This window comes from Barbus barbus (assembly GCF_936440315.1).
Source record: "Barbus barbus genome assembly, chromosome: 2".
Lineage (NCBI taxonomy): Eukaryota > Metazoa > Chordata > Actinopteri > Cypriniformes > Cyprinidae > Barbus > Barbus barbus.
Window position 1 is genome coordinate 10,442,633 of NC_136730.1, and position 21,136 is coordinate 10,463,768.

General features: G+C 34.6%; 1 protein-coding gene across 1 annotated transcript; it reads right to left on the reverse strand.

The window, feature by feature from the left end:
* Positions 1-8,398: 8,398 nt before the first annotated feature.
* Positions 8,399-19,450, reverse strand: LOC306879224 (synaptic vesicle glycoprotein 2B-like; the record flags this gene model as incomplete). The annotated part of the gene is made up of 12 exons (XM_079432011.1): positions 8,399-8,582; positions 9,692-9,851; positions 9,945-10,148; positions 11,568-11,701; positions 12,826-12,990; positions 14,095-14,183; positions 14,393-14,506; positions 14,658-14,747; positions 15,928-16,061; positions 16,336-16,487; positions 16,674-16,854; positions 18,988-19,450. 12 exons carry the CDS (start codon positions 19,448-19,450, stop codon positions 8,399-8,401), a joined length of 2,070 nt encoding a protein of 689 aa, XP_079288137.1.
* Between the last annotated feature and the right edge of the window lie 1,686 nt (positions 19,451-21,136).

Genomic DNA, 21,136 nt, shown 5'->3' on the forward strand with positions numbered 1-21,136 from the left:
TGGTAAAATCCCATATTGGTTTTTGCATGTCTCTAATGATCACCAAGGCTGTATTTAATAGAATAACAACACTGACAGACTGACCATCTCATCTGACAGCAGATACTGAACCAGAACAACATGTTATTCTCAGGCACTTATCTTCAACTGCGTCTGACAGAAGATTTGTTTGTCTGAGCCGTGAGACTCTTAATTTACAATGAATAAACAGCTTTTATGTGACTCTGTCTGGACCACAAAACCAGTCTTAAGTTGCAAATGTTAATTTGTTGCAATAGCCAACCAAACACTGTGGGTCAAAATTATAGATTTTTCTTTTATGCCAAAAATCATTAGGATATTAAGTAAAGATCATGTTCCATGAATATGTTTGGTAAATTTCCTACTGTAAATATATCAAAACTTAATTTTTGGTTAGTAATAGGGAGCCTATGTGTTGCTAAGGACCTCATTTGGACAACTTTAAAGGCAATTTTCTCAATATATCGATTTTTTTTGCACCCTCAGATTCCAGATTTTCTAATAGTTGTATCTCGGCCAAATATTGTCCAATTATAACAAACCATACATCAACTGAAAGCTTATTTATTCAGCTTTCATGTGATGTATAAATATCAATTTTTAAAAATTATGACTGGTTTTGTGGTCCAAGGTCACATGGACATTTTTCTTGACAATATATATATATATATATATATATATATATATATATATATATATATATATATACATATATATATATATATAAAATTCAGATTGGTTAGGTAACAGTCTACCAGAAATATTTTATCTGTGATTATTGGTAATCATTAGTCCGCTTGATAGAACATAATGTTTATTAAAATGAAGATCAGTACCGAACTTAGGCTAAATGCTTTCAGTCATGTAGACTAAATATTTGATATTATTTGTTCATATTGTAAATGTTGAAACTTTTGATAGCATTTGCCACATTACAGTTACTGACATGGACACAAAGTTACTTTGCGGCAATGAATACAGGAATTTGACTTTGATAGCCTTGTCACGACGAAAGTTTGGTCATATTGTGTGCTGCTAAGAGGTTATTTTACTCGGACGATACTGACATCTGGTGGATTTTGTAACTCACGTAACCTAATCCTGAATCCGGAAGTAGTCGAGGAGCATTGTGGGACATGTAGTTCCCACATTTAGGTAGTAGAACGTTAGCAACCCAAACCACATGTGATTTACAGGGACAATATATTATTTTGTCATCTTATAGCTGACCATACCTGATTTACATCTACAAATATAACTGAACACTATCCCTCTTTGATTTCTATTTATAAATGTTAGATATTATATTATTTTTTTATTGCAGTCAACATGATTGAAACACCAGTGTAGAGAACAAGAATAATACATGTTTTATTATAAATACGTATCAAATATAGTTTTGTATTTACATAGGACAGACATGGATAACACATATAACTTAAATTATAAGAATAACAGGATTAACTTTGATGCACATTTATTGCTTTCACAAGCCAAACATCCACATCCATTTACTGTACACATTACAGTAGGCATCGGTCTTGCATTGGGTGTGATGGAGATGATTTTGCGGTCAGCTCCAGTAAGCTTGAGGAACAAGATGATAGCCAAAGTTTCTGCCATAAACCTGAAACAGAGGATAGAAAATTGGTTAGAATACAATGCTTTTAAATATATTTGTTTGCTTGATTTGTTCATTTTCAACTGTTAATTACATAACACTGATTGTGGCATTATTTTCAAAGTAACAAAATTTGCCTTGTGTTCAGTGCTCATAACAATATATATATATATATATATATATATATATATAGGTTATCTAAATTCAGATATTATTTTGCCATCTGTAAATATTTTTGAAATATATTTGTTAAATATATGAAGATAGTTTCACGGATAAATAAATAATATATATATATATATATATATATATATTGTGTTTCATCAAGCTATTTATTCTTTTATTAGTTTTCCTATTTTTTCCTACATTTATTTATTAATTTTCCTGAAGGTTTTGGTTATTTAAAGTGTTGAAAAGTGAAACTAGTGACCAGATACACTTGCGGTATCTAAAATATGAATTTATACCAATCATCTTCAACCTTGTGCCTTGCAACACCTGAAGGGTCAGTTGCGTTACTGCAAGAGGTCTGCCAGTTATTTTTTGATTTCAGATTAATTAAATTTAACTAAAGTTAAAGTTCAGCTAAATATTAATATAATTAAAACAAATGAAGTACTATTAAAATATAATGTAGAAATAGATGACTCTGTACATAAATGATGATTATTTTACCGTTTCTGTACTATTTAGTATAAATATATAATATTTCTATAATTTATATAAATGTATACATACATATAATACATTATATTCAAATGTATAACTAGATAATATATAGGAATATAATTATATAAATATTTTATAAATTATATTTAAATATAATTAAATAATTTAAAAAATATATGAAAAACATATAATTATTTTATCATCCATAAAAAAACATAAGCAGTATTTATATACCTGGTATGTCTGTGATGTTTGAGCACACTGTTGTGTCTGAAGGAAGCCATCTACATTTGCAGAGAAGTTTTGCTCTGTTGAATGCTGCTGTGAGGAACCACCATACTGATCCATGTTGATCTCATCATATTGCCCTGTATGACCAGAGCAACCCTCATACTGTCCATCATAGTGACCGCAACCCTGTCCTTGCTCGACCCAATCTCCAGCCATAGACCTGTACTGAACATAACCAACGATCTCTGGAGAATATGAGCAGCCGCTGGAGTTCCTGTTCCTCCTCTGGTTCAGTTCTTCTTCACTGAGACCCAGCTGAGCAGACAGAAACGAGATGTAGCGTATGGTCAGCCGGAGCGTCTCGATCTTGGTCAGGGTTTGGCCTACAGGAGCTACGGACGGAGGCAGGTAGGTCCTGAGATTGTGGAGCGCTTTGGTCAGATCCCTCATCCTCAGCTTCTCCTTCTCACTGGCGTTCTGCCGTTGCTCGCTCGGGTTCTTCAGCCTTAATCTGCATTTCTTCTTTACGACACCTGCAGGTTTGGCTGATTTTGAGCATGCAGGCTGGGCCCGGTGGGAAGGGGAGAAGCCCCGGTCCATGGATGGATCCGGCGAGACGATGTCTGGAGAGGAAACGCTGTAAAACTCTGACTCTGAGCTCGAACAGCTCCACTGGTTCTGCTGGTTGTGGCTTGAGCTTTCCATATTGCGACTCTGCGGGTGAATGAAGGCTGGACGGAGGGTTGCAGGTTTATATGTTGGACTCAGAGGTGCGAGGTGACACCTCTGCAGGCCTACGGTAGCCATCTCTGTCTCTCAGACCCCAGGATTTGGCCTGGATCTGTCTGGGAAAGGCTCGGAGAGGCCGCAGGAGCAGAGGTGTGAATTTTGACTCCTCTTCAAAACAACAAACTAGTGCAGCTACTCTCCCAGAAAACTCAGCTTGTGCAACTGACCAAACAATGCATGGGTTCTGTTTAAACCGATTTAATTTACCTAAGAAACTCACCTCTGATAATTCACAAAAAGGAGGACTTTTAAAACAATTTAATAGTTTCGTTCAGCAAGGATGTATTAAATAATTCAAAAGTAACAGTAAAAATATTTATAATGTTACAAAATCTATAAAACAAAGGCTGTTCTGAACTTTCTATTCAACAAAGAATCTTGATCTTTGCATCATGGTTTTCACAAAAATATTAAGCAACACAACTGTTTTCAACTTTTATAATAAGAAGAAATGTTTCTTGAGCAGCAAATCAGATTATTAGAATGATTTCTGAAGGATCATGAGACACTGAAGACTGGAGTAATGATACTGAAAATTAAGCTTTATATCAGAAATAAATTACATTTTAAAATATTTTCAAATAAAAAAACAGTTATTTTAACTTATAATAATATTTCACAGCATTACTGTTTTTACTGTATTTTTGATCAAATAAATGCAGCCTTGGTGAACATAAGAGACTACTTTTAACAACATTAAAAAAATCTTGACCCCAAATCTTATGTCAAATAACCATGTTTCAATAGTACTTTTAAATCTTTTAGATTTAGGTTAGACTAGTAAGGTAAAACAGTCGAGTTTAATCATTTGATGATTCCCACTATCAGTGGAATCATCCTACAGCAAATATAAGATATAGTCCTCAATAATTCAAAACTGCTGTCAGCTGTCAGTATGGGGTTGTATTTCAAAAAGCTAAGCAGCATAATTGATCTTAATGATGTTTAATGATGCTTAATAAACTCCATTAGCAGATTGCACTTGAGGTGTGACATTCACACAGACTGGTGAGCAGGTTTGCAGTTTAGAGGTCGATATAGTCACTGTGGTCAGTGAAATGGGTCACATTCAGCGATTCAAAGTGATCATGAGTAGGCCTATGCATTATAAAAACACAAATTGTATCTGATTGATTGATCAGTGTATAATTAGAAATATCTAGCTTTTTTTTAAAGAAAAATATTCATACACTCTTAAAAATAAAGGTTCCAAAAGGGTGTTTCTGCAGTGATGCCATAAAGAACCATTTTTGGTTCCCTAAAGAACCTTTCAGTAAACAGTTCCTAAAAGAACCATTTTTAAGAGCATTTAAAAAATCTAAAGAACCTTTTTAGATTGTAAAGAACCGTTTCTGCATTTAAAAAGGTTCCATGGATGTTCGAGGTTCTTCATATAACCACTGATGCTAAAGAACCTTTATTTTTTAAGAGTAATATATTGAATGTGTAGGCTAATGTACAGAGTAAACTGAAAAGTTTGGAGATGGTAAGAGTTTTTAATGCTTTTAAGTGACTGGCTGTTTAAGAAACTTCCACAACGTATTAGTTTAGAAATAGAATTAAAAGTGAATGGGTGTGCTTGTTAGCGTACTGCTTTGTGGTTTCTGTATTGTTCTGGGCGATTGTTGAGTTAAATGCCACCTGTTGACTGCATTCTTCACACTGGATTTTGAATCTGAAAATGCCTTCAAATTGCTGCGAGAGTCTTGAACGCAAGTCGGAGCAGGAATTCTGGAAAATTCGATAGCATTGTTGCTGAATAGAACGTGTGTCGTAACAATTACGTTTGTTGTCACTGTTTGAATGTGGACGCAGAAGAAGAAAGTGTGTAGGCTATACAGACCAAATATGAATAATTAATATATATATATATATATATATATATACTCGAAAGGAAAATAATAATACAATCTCAATTAAAACAAAAGACCAGAGAGCTAAAGAAGTTGAAATAAACCGCGAGCTTTGCGATGAAGGAGGGGTGAGTACATCAGATGACTGGAATATGTGTAAACATAATCACACCAGAAAATTAAATCAGTCCCAGCAAACATCTAATACTGAGTGTCTATTTACACTAAAGGCTATTTACACTAACGCCGCTCACCAACGTGTGATCGGGTTAGTCAACAATAAAAAAGATGCTAATTTAATGATAATGCAAGTGCTTTTTGACGCGATCGACCCGAGTTCGAACCCGCCTTTTACCGAACTTTTTTCCCCTCCCTTTTCAAATCTCATATTGTATCGGAAAGGCATTTATTTTCAATAAAAATGAAGTAATAATCAAAAAGTTGAAAATACAAGTATGGGTAGGTGTAGGGAGGGATTTATTGTCCCCATAAGGTGGCATCCATTTAATAATTTGAATTAAAACTATAATTTACACTCAATACGTTATTATTGCGCACTGTTTTATAATGTACTACAATACTGAGGTGCAGATGATTGCCTATAGTAGTATAAATAGCAGAAAATCTTGTAAATAGAATCCATAGCTATTTGCACTTAGTGTAAATAGCATATCGTTAAAAAATACTGCTATTTTCACTTGGTGTAAATAGAATCCTTTGCTATCTGCACTTAGGGTAAATAGCATCCATTGTTATTTGCACTGAGTGTAAATAGCATCTATCACAAATATGTGTCTAATAACCCGTGCTACTTCCAAGAAATTGATTTCCAATCATGTTATCATGTCAGCCACACTGAGGTTTCCATAGAATTAAAATGAGTATTTGTTGTCATAATAGTTTTGACTAGTTTGCCCTTACAGATATGCTGGAACCAGATAACTGTTCACATCTTCCAGATCCACTTCTTGAGAAGGGGTCCTCTGACCTCAGTGACCGATGCTGTGACCTCCAGGCTGCCTCTCTGGTTTTTGGAGTGTGAGAGTGAAAGAGCAGCGTGCTAAATTTGGCACCTCTGTACTGCAGAAGAATGAGAGAAGCTGGCACCTGTGTGTGTCTTTCCACTCTTCTCCAAGCTTCTATCAAACTCCCACAGAAACACAACTAAATTATCTGTTCCTCCTGCTTATTTTTGCAGTGGAAACATGCATGATGCATTTGTACATTTGGTAATTTGCATGTTACCTGCTTTGACTTTAGTTACTGTAGTTTTACTGGGTAAATAAAATTTTTACTGTGGCCTGGCAAGACCTAGCAAAGTGATGCCTTTCACACCCTTGGTATGGAACGTGACAACTGACTTAATCACGGAGTAGATTTAAAATGAGAAGCACATTGTGCATGAATAAAACTATCACTGCACATGCAAATTCCCGGTTTGGCATTACTGAAAAATATTGCTTATGATGGTTTTCTAAATTAATAACTAAAGCTGTGTTAAGAGGAAAACATTATGCAGCCACAAACTTATAAATATAAGAAAACAAAACATGAGTAGCATATTTAGCTTTTACAAGAATGCACAACAACTTATAATCAAGTAAATCTGGTGATAGAATTATTTGGATTTTGTTTCACACCTTTGCATAAATAAATGACTGTCACAAGAGGTGTGACTGATTCACACGTGAGCCCTGGCTTTGTTTTTACAAGTGCCTTTCCATGTTCACATACCCACTGAAAAGCATGGGAACTTAAAATAAGACCAAAACACTGGTTTTCTCATTTTCTTCCCCATTTTTAATATATTGTGCTGAGAAAGAACATGAGTCACTGAAAATCAGAATGTTTTATAGTTTATTTTTATACCATCACAAACCAAAATCAACAAAACAATAACATCATTTGATCTTTTCTTATTTACATTTTTGAACAAATACAAAAAGAATATATTTTAGATTTTAGATTTGACATAAAGCTATTAAGACTTGTTATGGAGGTCCTTTTGCAGCATTTAATCAGTGTTGACCTATTAAAATAAAATAAATTTGAATAAACTTTTCTGTGGTCAAAAGTGAAAAAAATAAACTCTTAAAATTACTATTTTTTGAGCCATTCATTCATAATTACTATTCACACGTGCTTAAAACAGAAAAATAAAATCAAAATCACATAATCTACATATTTTCTCACAGCAAATGAGCATTATACACTCTTCACAAGTCAAATTTAAAAATATCTATCCTCATACAAACAATATTTTCATTCGGTATCATTTTCTAATTAAAAGGCAGGACAAACAATAATTGAAAAGATGGGAATCCAAGAACATTAGAGTTAAAACACATAAAATAAACAAACACAATAAATAAACATATACTACAGTATTAACAAATACAACACAACAAAAAACTAGCGGATGATCAAAAGCTGGTGAGCAGATGAAGTTGGTGATAAAGATTTTTGCACCAAAAAACTAAAATAACTCAATTTTTACATATTAAATAGGACTGTCAAACGATTAATCGTGATTAATCGCATACACAATAAAAGTTTGTGTTCACATAATAAATGTTTGTGTACTGTGTATAATAATTATGTATATATAAATAAATACCCACCATGCATATATTTATGAAAAATATGTTATTTTTTTAATTATAAATTATATAAATTATATATTATATATAATTATAAATATATATTCACATGTTCATATTTCTTAAATATATAGATATACATGTTTTTATTTATATATACATACTATTTATACATTTATAATGTGAACACAAACTTTTATTTTGTATGCGATTAATCGTTTGATAGCCCTAATATTAAATTTAAGTAAAATGCAAAGATCTCATTTAAAGATTGAACTTACAGTCAAAAAGTTATTATTTGTTCCAATATAAAAAAGGGAATTCAATAATGATCTAAATCATTGTTGCAAATATATTTAACCCATATTTCCAAACTTTGGATTCCTTACTCAAAATATAGCCTCTGTGAACACTTTAAACAAATATATGCTCTACAACTTTAGTTTAAAAGAAGTAATACTATGACTGTAATACTACGGTGCAGTGGTTCTAGCATGACACCATATCAGCTTTACATGTTTCAGCCCTTTAGCTGTCAGTGTTCAGCAGTCCAGCATGCGGTCATCCAGTGTCCAGCTGGACCAAACGCTGAGGCCTTGAGGAGTTTGGCTTTTTCACTGAAGAATGACCTCTCGTGTCTCAGGTAACTTAAACGCTAGCAGTCCTCCGCACACCAGCGCTGAGAAGGAGAGGATGATGGGGATGATCTTGGTGATGCCGATAAACTTGCCAAAAGTGAAAGTGCTGATGATCGCTGCCAGTTTACATGTGCCATTCAGCACACCGAAAGCTGTGGCTCTGAAGACACAAATGATGGATGAGTAGTACAGTAGTATACATACTTCATAGCTTTATTCAGAGTCAACATCATGTTTAATTTGATGTGTTGAAATTTTGAGGCACTGAATTTCAGGTTGTTTTACACTCTTAAAAATAAAGGTGCTTCACGATACCATAGAAGAACCTTTTTGTCTAAATGGTTCCATGAAGAACTTTTAACATCCGAAGAACCTTTCTGTTTCACAAAAGGTTCTTTGTTGGCGAAAGAAGGTTCTTCAGATTATAAAAAGGTAAGAAAGAGATGGTTCTTTAAAGAACCTTTGTGGAACCAAAAATGGTTCTTCTATGGCATTGCTGTGAAGAACCTTTTAGGCACCTTTATTTTTAAAGGTGTATATGTTGCAGTGTTTTCAAAATTCAAATTATAGTAAAAAAAAATGTCTTTATAAATTTCCAGACAAAAATGTTTTCAAAGTAGGGGGGGGGGAGATTTGGGACCTTATAGACTATATAGACTATATACAAGACTGTAGAAGACTTCTATAGATATACACTGTAAAAAAAAAAGTTGAGCCAACTTAATTTTTTTTAGGCAACCAGCTTCAGCTGATTTTTGAGTTTTCTCAACTTGTTGTTTTAAGTTTATACAACAAAAAGTTGAGGATCTCCTACAAAAATAAGTTGAGAGATCTCAAAAATCTGCTGAAGCTGGTTGCCTTAAAATTTGGCTCAACGATTGATGATAAGAAGAAACATTTCTTGAGCAGCAAATCAGCATATTAGAATGATTCCATGTGATACTGAAGACTGGAGTAATGATGCTGGAAATTTAGCTTTGCATCAAATACAACACATTTGAAAATATATTCTAATAGAAAAAGTAATTTAAATTGTAATATTATTTTAGAATATGAATATTTTGTAATAATAATATTTGATGAAATTAATGTAGACTTGGTGTGCATAAGAGCTCTCTTTCAAAAACATTAAAAAACCCTTTTGAACAGTAGTGTAGTTCAAAAAGTGAATGCCATTTTAATAAAGTTTTCAAAGTCTGTTTTTAAAGGCATCTGTCTTATATGAATTTTAATTATCAGAGATGTCTTTTTGTAATGGCTCTTTTGTACCTTTTTGAGGCTGGATAGAGCTCCACTGTGACGACCTCAATGCCGTTCCAAGCTGCAGCACTGGCTGCGAAGAACAGGCACTGGAAGAAGACGACAGCCCACTGACTGAAGCACAGGAGCAGGAAGAACGTGCAGCCAGCGGAGCCTAACATGGATCCCCCTGCAAACAAACACACACAGACAATTCATTTAGATACTATAAACCCATTGAAAGTTATTGACAAAGCCATAACAGTTTTGTGTAACCACTCACCTATAATTTTAAGTCGTCCTATTTTATCCATTAATAGGCCTGCTACGATGTTGCCCGGTATTACAGACAAACTCCCCAGGAAGCTGACTAGATAGATCAGGATGTCATTTTCCTCTTGAAAATTTAAATGGCAACCTTTTTTGGGGTGCAGAAATGTTGTATTTTCCAGCTTACAGTTAATGAACTTGGAATCTTCCCACAGGTCTGCAAGAAATATGGCAAAAATTACAGTTAATGAAAGGAAACACCAAATAATCATTCAGAAATCTAATGGGCTGAAGGTTAATGTATAATATACAGTGCCCTCCAAAAGTATTGGAACAGTAAAGACAAAATTGCTCTGTTGGCTGTGGAGTCAAGACATTTACAAATATGATGAAAAGATGAATATGAGACAAAACTACAGAATGTCACATTTTATTATTGGGTGATTCAACACATAGATGTTTTACCAGCTAAGAAGTTCAGCACTTTTATAGTTTCATCCCTCTATCTGATGTGAGCATAAGTATTGGAACAGTTGCCTCACGGGTCTTTCTAAGTGATCAGTTGTGTCCTGTTGCATTCATTCTTCAGATATTAAAAGCAGGGAATGTGTCGTATCAGCTATATCCATTACTTCTGTATTCTGAATCTTGCATTCGATGATGACACACACAAACCAGGATGAAGATGAGGGAGCTGACTTTGAGAGAAAAGCAAGCAATTTGGATGCTAAAAGAAAAGAGGAAGTCAATTAGAGCTATAGCAAAAACAAAGGGCATGGAAGAGTTTGGAAACCACCAGCGACACCAGCAACCAACAACGACCTGATCGGCTGAGAAAACAACAGTAGCTGGTGACAGAAAAATCATAAAAACTGTGAAAATGAACCCTAAAAGACGTGTCTGTAAAATCACCAACAACTTCCAGAAAGCTGGGGTGATGCTCTGACAATCTACTGTCCTCAGGAGACTTTGACACAGAATTACAGATGCTACACAGCAAGATGCAAACCTCTGACCAGCACCAAAAATAGAAAGCCAAGATTAGAGTTTGCAAAAAAGCACAAAGATGAGCCAGAAGAGTTTTGGAACTGTGTTTATGGACCGATGAGACAAAGATGAACCTTTATCTAAGTGATGGGAAAGCAAAAATGTGGAGAAAAAAAGGGAACTGCAAATAATCCCAAGCATACAGCCTCATCTGTAAATCATGGTGGATTGAACATGAATTTTTCCAGCTGAAGAGGAGAGTAAAGGCAGAAACTCAACAATTAGAATTGTTGCATTAAAGTCTGGGAAAAGTATTTCAAAGGATGAGACCAAGAGTCTGGTGATGTCTATGGGTCACAGACTCACTGCTGTGATTGTGCGCAAGTGATCTGCAACTAAATAATAACTTTTAATCTTTTATATCTACCTTATGTTCAACTGTCCCAATACTTATGCTCACATCAATGAGTGGGATGAACTCTAAAAGTGCTGTTCTTTTTATTTGATAAAACATATGTATGTTGAAACGGCTCATAATAAATGTGACATTCTGTAGTTTTGTCTCATATTCATCTTTTAATCAATTTTGTCTTTACTGTTCCAGTACTTATGGAGGGCACTGTATACAAAATATGTATTAATTGAATACCAGTATTGTAGAAGACTGTGTTTTTAAGGGTGCAGTTCTCAAAGTAGGTGTCTGTTGATCTGACGTCCTCAAAATAACAGTTCTCAAAGAGTGATTCCTCAAACTTCACGTTTCTTATTTCTATGTTGATAAACCTGCATGAAAAGTACATAAAAATGACAGCTCAACCAATACACATACATTAAATTACATTTATATAAAATAAATTACATTTTTAAATATATTCAAATAGAAAACAGTTATTTTAAATTGTAATAATATTTCACAATATTACTGTTTTTACTGTATTTTTGATCAGATAAACGCAGCCCTGGTGAGCATAAAAGACCTCTTTTGAAAACTTAAAAAAAAAAAATCCTAACAACCTCAAACATTTGAATGATAATTTACCTGCAATAGTCCTTCATTCTATAAAACATCATATAGAGTAAAGAGAGGTAAAACGCCCCCCTACTGTTTTTCCCAAAATAACCACAAGATAAAGTCGAGATAAATTTTTATTGTAACTATGGACTACGTTGACAAGAGTGATGTCGAAGTTTTCACCATGAAACTTACACTGGTGATGTACTGGAGAAAAAACAGATTTCACAGTAAATGATCTCATTTTCAGCAGTAAGAAAAAAAAGTGTTTTAAAGCTTGATGTTTTGAACATCACAGTTATATATGATATGAGAACAGTAGGGCCTGTAGATAGAGAGTAGGTGTTATTTAATAAAAATATAATTATATTTTCAGAATGACATCATTTTTTTTATCTCAAACATAGTGTGTGGGGTAAAATGTCCCCGGGGGCAATGGGCAATTACTGTAGTTAACATCAAATCCTTTGTTTTTCCATCAAATAAATCCTAACTAGTTGGTTGAATACAAATATTTGGACTTTATATTTAAAAATGACCTCAAATTAGCATCTGAGGGTGCAAAAAAATCTAAATATTGAGAAAATCGTCTTTAAAGTTGTCCAAATGAAGTCCTAAGCAATGCATATTAATCAAAAATTAAGTTTTGATATATTTATGGTAGGAAATTGACCAAATATCTTCATGGAACATGATCTTTACTTAATATCCTAATGATTTTTGGCATAAAAGAAAAATCGATAATTATGACCCATACAATGTATTTTTAGCTATTGCTACAAATATACCCCAGCGACTTAAGACAGGTTTTGTGGTCCAGGGTCACATATATCAAGCCAGAGAGACAGTTAAGTTAATAATTGGAAAGTGTACTCCTGTAAAGGAATAAATGTACCTGTCATGGATATACTCGCCCTCCTTGTGGACCTGATTTTGCAGAGTGAAGTTGAAATGAAAGCGTTCCACTTTCTCACGATGAAAGATCTTGACGTTGGACTCATACTCCTCAAACTGGAGGTACTTGATCTGGTCAGGAAACCACGCTCCCAGGCCATAATAGCTGTGTGGTGGAAGATGAATTAATGCTGTAGGTTGTTTACTGTTAAAGGAGTCATTTTGCCCTGTTTTAACCTACAGAGAGATCATTATTTACATGCTCCAGACATGCTGGCGACTAAAAATACCTCATTAGGCAGCCTGACATGCAATTTTGAAAAGACAATCACAATAGTGCAGTCAAGAAAAAAGAAAAAACCTTCCAAGATTGCAGATGAACCAAGAAAAATGATGATTATAAATATACTTATATAATTCATTAGTGTGTGCCATGTATAAGGAACAATTTTAACGTGCACAACAGTTAAAAAAACTGGGGTAGGTGAATTGATTGGAAAGTGACAAACATTTATAATGTTACAAAAGATTTCTGTTTCAAATAAATGTTCTTCTTTTTAATTTATTCTTCAAAGAATCCTGAAACACTTCCATACTTCCTTAAGTAGCAGAACAACTAATAATTTAAACTAATACTTAATAAAAAGACGAGAATTTCTTGATTTCTGAAGGATCATGTGACACTGAAAACCGGTGTAATAGCTGCTAAAAATCCAGCTTTGCTATTTAAGAGAAAATTAAAATTGTAAATATTAAAATAGATAATAGTTGTTTTAGATGGTAAAAAATATTTCACAAAATACTGTTTTTAACTATTTTTGATCAAATAAAATCAGCCTCGGTGGTAAAAAAAAAAAAAAAACTTACTGAACCCAAATGTTTGAATAGTAGTGTATTAATATATGTTTTTAAATATTGTATTAAAACTTTTAATATAAATATTAAAACTTATTTTATTAGCATTTCATTTGTACATTTAAGTATTTATAATATTTGCATATTTGTTTTTTAATTTGAACAATTATTTAACTAAGTTTTTGTTATTTAAAAAATTATTTTGCTATTATTACTATTATGTCACCTTATGTACTGATATTGATTCTGAGTTGAGTTTTTAATGCCTATCCCATGTATACTGACTACAGTATGTAGAACATATCAAAACAATGCTTTATGAGGTTCTCTGACTGTTAGGACAGGCGTCGTAGAAAGTAAGCAGCGAGATGCTCACTATATCTGTTATGAAGCTGCTCTATCAAGAGCTGCTCACCTGAAGGCCATCGTAAACCACACAATGGTAATGAACAAACCATGGAGTCTGAGATCAGGTGCGGCGAGTGACATCAGGTTCTTCATGACCTTTGGAGGACAATGGAAACAAACACTTCATTTGCTTTAGCAAAACAAACATCTAACAGCCAATCTTTTTATTGCATGCTTCAATGCTTTTATCATCTGCCAGACAAAAGCTCTAATTCTGAACCCAAAGAAAGGTAATGGTAGACCTCTCCTCAACAAACCTCACACTTTTAGCTATCATTCAGGTCTTTAGCTCAAATGGTGCATACCTGTTTAACCAGGGTCATATGTCTGACCATGAATCTTTGGAAGGCAGTGCCAGTTTCACTCTGAATCTCTATGAACTCGTCATCCTGTGCTTGAGGCATTTTGATCTGTGAAACCTGCAAGAGAGGGATTTATTTCATAGATAAGACCATGTAAGCTGAGCCACATAACAGGATTTATCAGGTGTCATCAATTCATCACAGACACGGATATGAGCTGCTTTGCTGTTATTTAGTAGTCTAGTAGTTTTAAAATTGACATCTTTACTTGAAACACTCTCTCTGGCTCTCCTTTCGCTCTCCAGTTGGTGTCATGGACCTGTTTCAGGATCATCCAGGCCTCATCATGTCTTGCAGTCTGAAATTCACAAAAAAGACCATGAATTTGTATAGCACAGAGCTTTTTAACAGGGTGTGCACCAATTATTATTAGAACTAATTTTATACAAATAGAATATACTTTATGCCTTAAAAATATGATATTTTTCACAATATGCCATTTTGACAATCAGTACACTCTTAAAAATGAAGGCTTCACTGTTTTTTTGCAGTGAAGAACCGTTTTTGGTTCCACAAAGATTCTTTCAGTAAACAGTTCTTAAATTAACCATTTTGAAGAACCTTTTAAAAATCTAAAGAACCTTTTTCCGCTATAAAGAATCCAAGGTTCCATGGATGTTCAACGTTCTACATGGAATCATCAATGCCAATAAAGAACCTTTTTTTAAGAGTGTACAGTACATCGTTTTCTAAAACTCAAAGTAGTGTTGGCAGTACAACAGCTAATAAACTGCTTTGTTCGGAGCAAAATTTACTTTAATTAAAGGGGTCATATGATGCGATTTCAAGTTTTCCTTTCTCTTTGGAGTGTTACAAGCTGATTGTGCATAGATAAGATCCCTGAAGTTGCAAAGACTAAAGTCTCAAAACTAAAGAGATATTCTTTATAAAAATTAAGACTCGCCACGCCCCCTTGAAACGGCTCGTTCAAACAGACTTCGTTTCAGACTTTGTAGAAATCGAAGCGTTTGAGAGAGGCGGAGCATAGAGGACTTACAATAATGTACAGTATTTGAAAAAGAATGTGTTTTTTGAACAATAAAACATGTCAACGTATTCTGTTACACCAAATACACAGAATAATGATCTTTAAAAAAGCATCATATGACCCCTTTAATATCTAATATTTTATTTTATTGACATTTTATTTGCTCATTTAGTTTATTACTGTTTTAGACACTAATGATGATGTGATATTGAAATTGTTTTGTCTTTAACTGTGCACTTTTTTATTATGCACTGAGCACTTTTGTATTATAATGGAATCTGAATAAAGATGTTTGAAAATATTTTCTCAAAGGACATTGTGCACAACCTTTTGTGCTTTTTTACTCTGCTTTATTGATTTGTCATTATGTTAATAATGTGTCACTGTGTCAATGGATGCCAACGGATATCATCAACTAAAATATTTTTTTAAAAGTTGTAAATAGGATAAAATCCTGTGTGCCCTACTAGTAAACCATCATGCATATTACCTCCAGGAGGAAACGGGGACTTTCTGGCATGAACACCAGCCCAGCGAGAGCAGCCACAGAGGGAAGGAAACAAATCAGCACAAACACCCTCCAACTGTGGAACTGGAACTCTGTCCCCATACTGAAACCCCAGCCTGCGACAAAAAACAACCAAACCCTCAGAAACCTCAGGAGAAACATGACAACATGCATCTTGACAAGTGGTTTTGGTAGGTCCAACTACTTCCAGACAACTTGTAATATTGTTATGGATTTAAACACTGTGGCTTTCCGCTACAAGGTCCTGCACTGGGACTTAACATTCAAAAAAAGGCTCGTTTAAATGGAATATACCAGTACTTTGCTCACTGCATTTCTTGTTTCAAGTGTGTTTTTACTTAATTGCCATTATTAGAAATGATGAATGACCATAATGTGGGATGATTCCCCATGCGAGGAAGGAAGCGTACAGTCCCCCGAGCATCCAGAACAAGCACAGCCAGCTGAGATGTTCTCCTCTCTTATCCATCTGCAGGAACTCAGCGTAGTACGTGTACACAACAGGGATTGAGCCACCGATCCTGCAGGAGATCATCAGAGACCATCATTTAAGCTTACCATAAAGCTAGTATATTAAGAGATTTCCTCATTGCTGTAATCTACAACATCTACAGTCTGCACAAACAATGCTGAAAAATTAACTAAAAAGTATTAGTGACTGCAAAATTCTGCATAAATCATTTCCTGCTGCTTTCGGAGAGTCTCACCCGATTCCTGAGCAGAGTCTGAAGAAGATGAAGAAGCCGTAGCCCTGTGCAAAACATGACAGGAAGGAGAAGATGCAGTTGATGGCCAGTGCATAGAGCAAACACTGTCGTCTGCCCAGTTTATCAGCCAGACCGCCCCACAGGACAGCGCCGATCATCATCCCCACGTACACTATTAAACCTGAACACACAGAGCCACGCAGTCAGCTACTGAGGAACAATAACACAGCAAATCATAAAATTAATACTTCTGAAATATTTGAAACCAAATATGTGACCCTGGACCACAAAACCAGTCTTAAGTCGCTGGGGTATATTTGTAGCAATAGCCAAAAATACATTATATGGGTCAAAATTATCGTTTTTTTCTTTTATGCCAAAAATCATTAGGACATTAAGTAAAGATCATGTTCCATGAAGATATTTCATAAATTTCCTACTGTAAATATATCAAAACTTATTTTTTTATTAATAATATGCATTGCTAAGGACTTCATTTGGATAACTTTAAAGGTGATTTTCTCAATATTTAGATTTTTTCAGATGATGCATAAATCTCAATTTTGGAAAATTGACCCTTTTTTTTTTGGTTTTGTGGTCCAGGGTCACATATCAAAAACAACAGTTTCCAGTTTTTATTTATTTATATTTAATTTCTGTTCCACAGAAGAAATAACGTGATATGGGTTTGGAGTGATATGAAGATGAATAGGTGATGACTGAATTTAAATTTTGTGTGAAATATCCCTGAGGTATTGTATTTACTAGTTTGGACAAAGCTGTGATCTTCATCACAATGAATATTTAACAAAAGCATACGAATGTCACACCCTGTCTCAGTCTCTCTTGCCTTTATCAGTGGTCTGCTCTCTCTCTCTCTCTCTCTCTCTCTCTCGTTCTCTCTCATACACACACACACACACACACACACACACAGTCTCAAACGGCTAATTAGAGAATGGGATAAGTGATTATCAGGCACGTGGCAGGGATTGTGAACCTCCCTGTGGATTACACACTGTAGCAGACTACTTTCATCCCTGATTGAAACTTTTCCTGCTTCTTGCTTATTATGGCACGTGATCAAAGAAACATTCTCATTTGACCTGTGCTGTCGTTCTGTCACCAACAGGCTTTAAAAAACATATTACAGGAAGATATGCTTCAGGGTGTACATGGGATCTAATATCTGCTTTATCAAAAATATAGTAAAAACAGTAATATTACTAAATATTATTACAATTTAAAATAACTGCTTTCTATTTGAATATATTTAAAAATATTATTTATTATTAAAGCTGAATTTTAATTCTGACATGGTGATTTGGTGCTTAAGAAATATTTCTTCTTATTATTATTAAATGTTGAAAATAGTTGTGCTGCTTAATATTTTTCTGAATACTTTGATGAATGGAAAGTTTAAAAGAACAGCATTTATTTGAAATTTCTATTTTCTATTGGAATACATTTTGTTTTTTCGATTTTCAAATGTAATTTATTCCTGTGATGCAAAGCTGAATTTTCAGTATCATTACTCCAGTCTTCAGTGTCACATGATCCTTCAGAAATTATTTTAATATGCTGATTTGCTGCTCAGGAAACATTTCTTATTTTTGAAAACAGTTAAAAATATTTTCCAAGATTGTTTGATGAATAGGAGGTTCATAAAGACAGCTTTTATTTGAAATATAAATATTTTGTATCATTATACTGTAAATGTCTTTGTCGCTTTTGACTTAATGCATCCTAGCTTAATAAAAGCAGTAATTTCTTAAAAACATCATACTGTCCAAAACATAATAATAATAATAATAATATTAATAACTGAAATTTAAGTAATTACTTAGAGACGACAGGGAACCATCTGTGAAATGTTTTACATTTTACTTTTTAAATTATTTAAACATTAGTCACTAGTTGAAGTGGATCAAAACCTTTCATCAAAGTTGTCCTAAAACCTAAAACCAAAATGCGTTCTTATCAACTTTGATGAAGTTTTTTGATCCACTTCAAATGTTGACTACTATATATCATCCCATGTTGAAATATTGTAGGTCTAGATGCTGATTTGACAAATATAAAACTTTCTGGGCCATCTAGAAAGTATATTCATTGAAAGTACTGTATGTGAGGAGCATTTACATTTGCTATTATTCACTTCACATTGTGTTTTTAGTTCTGAAAACTCTGCATTGAACCGCATTGCCACATATGTCTAATTCTTCGATTGGGCTTTCTTACAAACAAAGACTTATCAGATTGATTTAGTCTGATCAGAAATATAGTGGAATCTGATTTCCACTCCTTTACTCACCCAGCATGCCCTTGTCAGCATTTGACAGGCACATGTCCTTCTCAGCACTGGGCAGGGCGAAACTCACTACGAAACACTCCACCCCATCAGCCATCAGGGCCAGACCCAGCACTGAAAAGAGGGTCCACTGGAAGCGGCCGTGACCGCAGTCTTCCATGATGGACTCGTATTGATCAGGCAACGTTTCCTCCTCCACCTCAGCTGCCATTCTGGCCTTCATTCGAGCCTCCCTCCGGGCGGCTCTCCGTGCCTCCTTGATCTCATCCGGATGAGGGATGCCCTGGTACTCACCCTCGTACATCTGATCATCTTCATCATACCCCTCGGTGGCATCACTAGCAGCATCTTCCTCCTCCTGAGGAGGGTAGTCTGCCTGATAGGGGTAAGTGTACTCTCCTCCTTCTCCGTATGTTGGATACGTTTCTCCCTGCTGGTTTATATTGTTTTGGTAAGGGTCATCCATTTTGGCTTGAATTTGTTATTCTTGAAGACAAAAATGGCTAAAATAGTATAATCCCCAGAAATCTCTGAGCCTTTGGTGACAGTTCCAAATCCAAAAAGGTCTTAAAATATTAATTGCACCTGATTTAAGTTAAGGCCTCAGTATTTATGATGACAATGAGTTAGTTCCCTTTGGTTGATTCTACACAAGGCCACATGCTGCACCTGCAAGAAAATGAACATTAGTCAGAAAAAGTGAATACGTTGGGGGGGGGAATATATTAATCAAGCTTATTAAGAATAGATTATAGATTTAACTTTACATGAATGAAAACCAGGCTGTGAAACACAGATGTGCAGTCAATTCAGTGGGATGCTAGAAAAAAACAAATGCTAAATTCGATTGCCAAATTAATTTTTACACACTTGTAATGAATTTTTACAATATTTTTGTGTGTGGTAGATTCACTAAAAAGAACCTACTAAGTCATTTGTATGAAAATCGTGCTAAAACAGCCTAATGGTTAGAGAGTCAGACTTGTAACCCAAAGGTTGTGGGTTCGAGTCTCAGGTCCGGCAGGGATTGTCGGTGGGGGGAGTGGAGAGAACGCTCTCTCCTCCCTCAATACCACGACTGATGTGAAACCCTTGAGCAAGGTGCTGCAGCATTGGCTGCCCACTGTGTGTGTGTTCACTTCTCACTGCTGTGTGTGTTAAATGCAGAGCACAAATTTCTTAAACCATCCTCCTTCCTTAAAATCGCGCTAGGCCTATATGTTTTATTCACTAAAAAGAACCGACTTATTAATCATTCGTATAGACTACCGCTCGCACTGTAGCCTATGTTTAATTGACCAAAAAGAAGGGAGTCATTAATAGTTTGAAGAAGCAAAAACAGGGCACAATATACTGTATTAACATGAGGATTTCTTATATACTATTTATTTGAGGTGTTCTACCTGTATTTTGAATTTTGCAATTCATTGTTTTGTTTTAGGCTTAACAGAACTGTCCATAAAATTAAAGCATAATGTCCTGGCAGAAAAGTACCAGTATATTCTTTCTTTCTTTCTTATTTGTTCTTTTTTATTTACTTTTTACAATGTAGAGAATTGGACACTTTATGGTAAAACATTGACTAAATACTTTTAGGTGCCATTTAGCAAAAATAAAGTACACATTACATTTAGTATTGAAACTTCCTCTAGTCTTCTGCTGCCATGCGAGTGTCTGATAAAAGACAGTAATCCCACACTCTCATTGGTCAAGACTAGACCTCATTATAAGACCCCTACTTATCCAGCCCAAGCCATTTGATCTGAACACACCAGAGACGAGACATCCTGCTCACTACATGCCTGAAATCAAAGTATTTCATATTGAACACTTACGTATTTGTGCATTTGTAATATACTGATGAATGAATGGCATGCATGGCAATGTGGCAGCTTTCATGGCAACACACACATGGATGCAATGTGTGTTTAGCAATGGATCAAGACACTGACAATATCCAAATGTCTAAGTACTATAAAGACAGACTACTTTTCTTGGTTTTCTTGTGCCTCGACGTGTGTCGTATTTTCTCCCGCTTTCCAAGTGAGAGCTATGATTTAATCCATTTTAAAAACAGATTAATTTTATTCATTCCCAGAAGACCAGATTAAATTTGGAGGGTGATGAACATGTCTCTTGAGGAAATAATCAA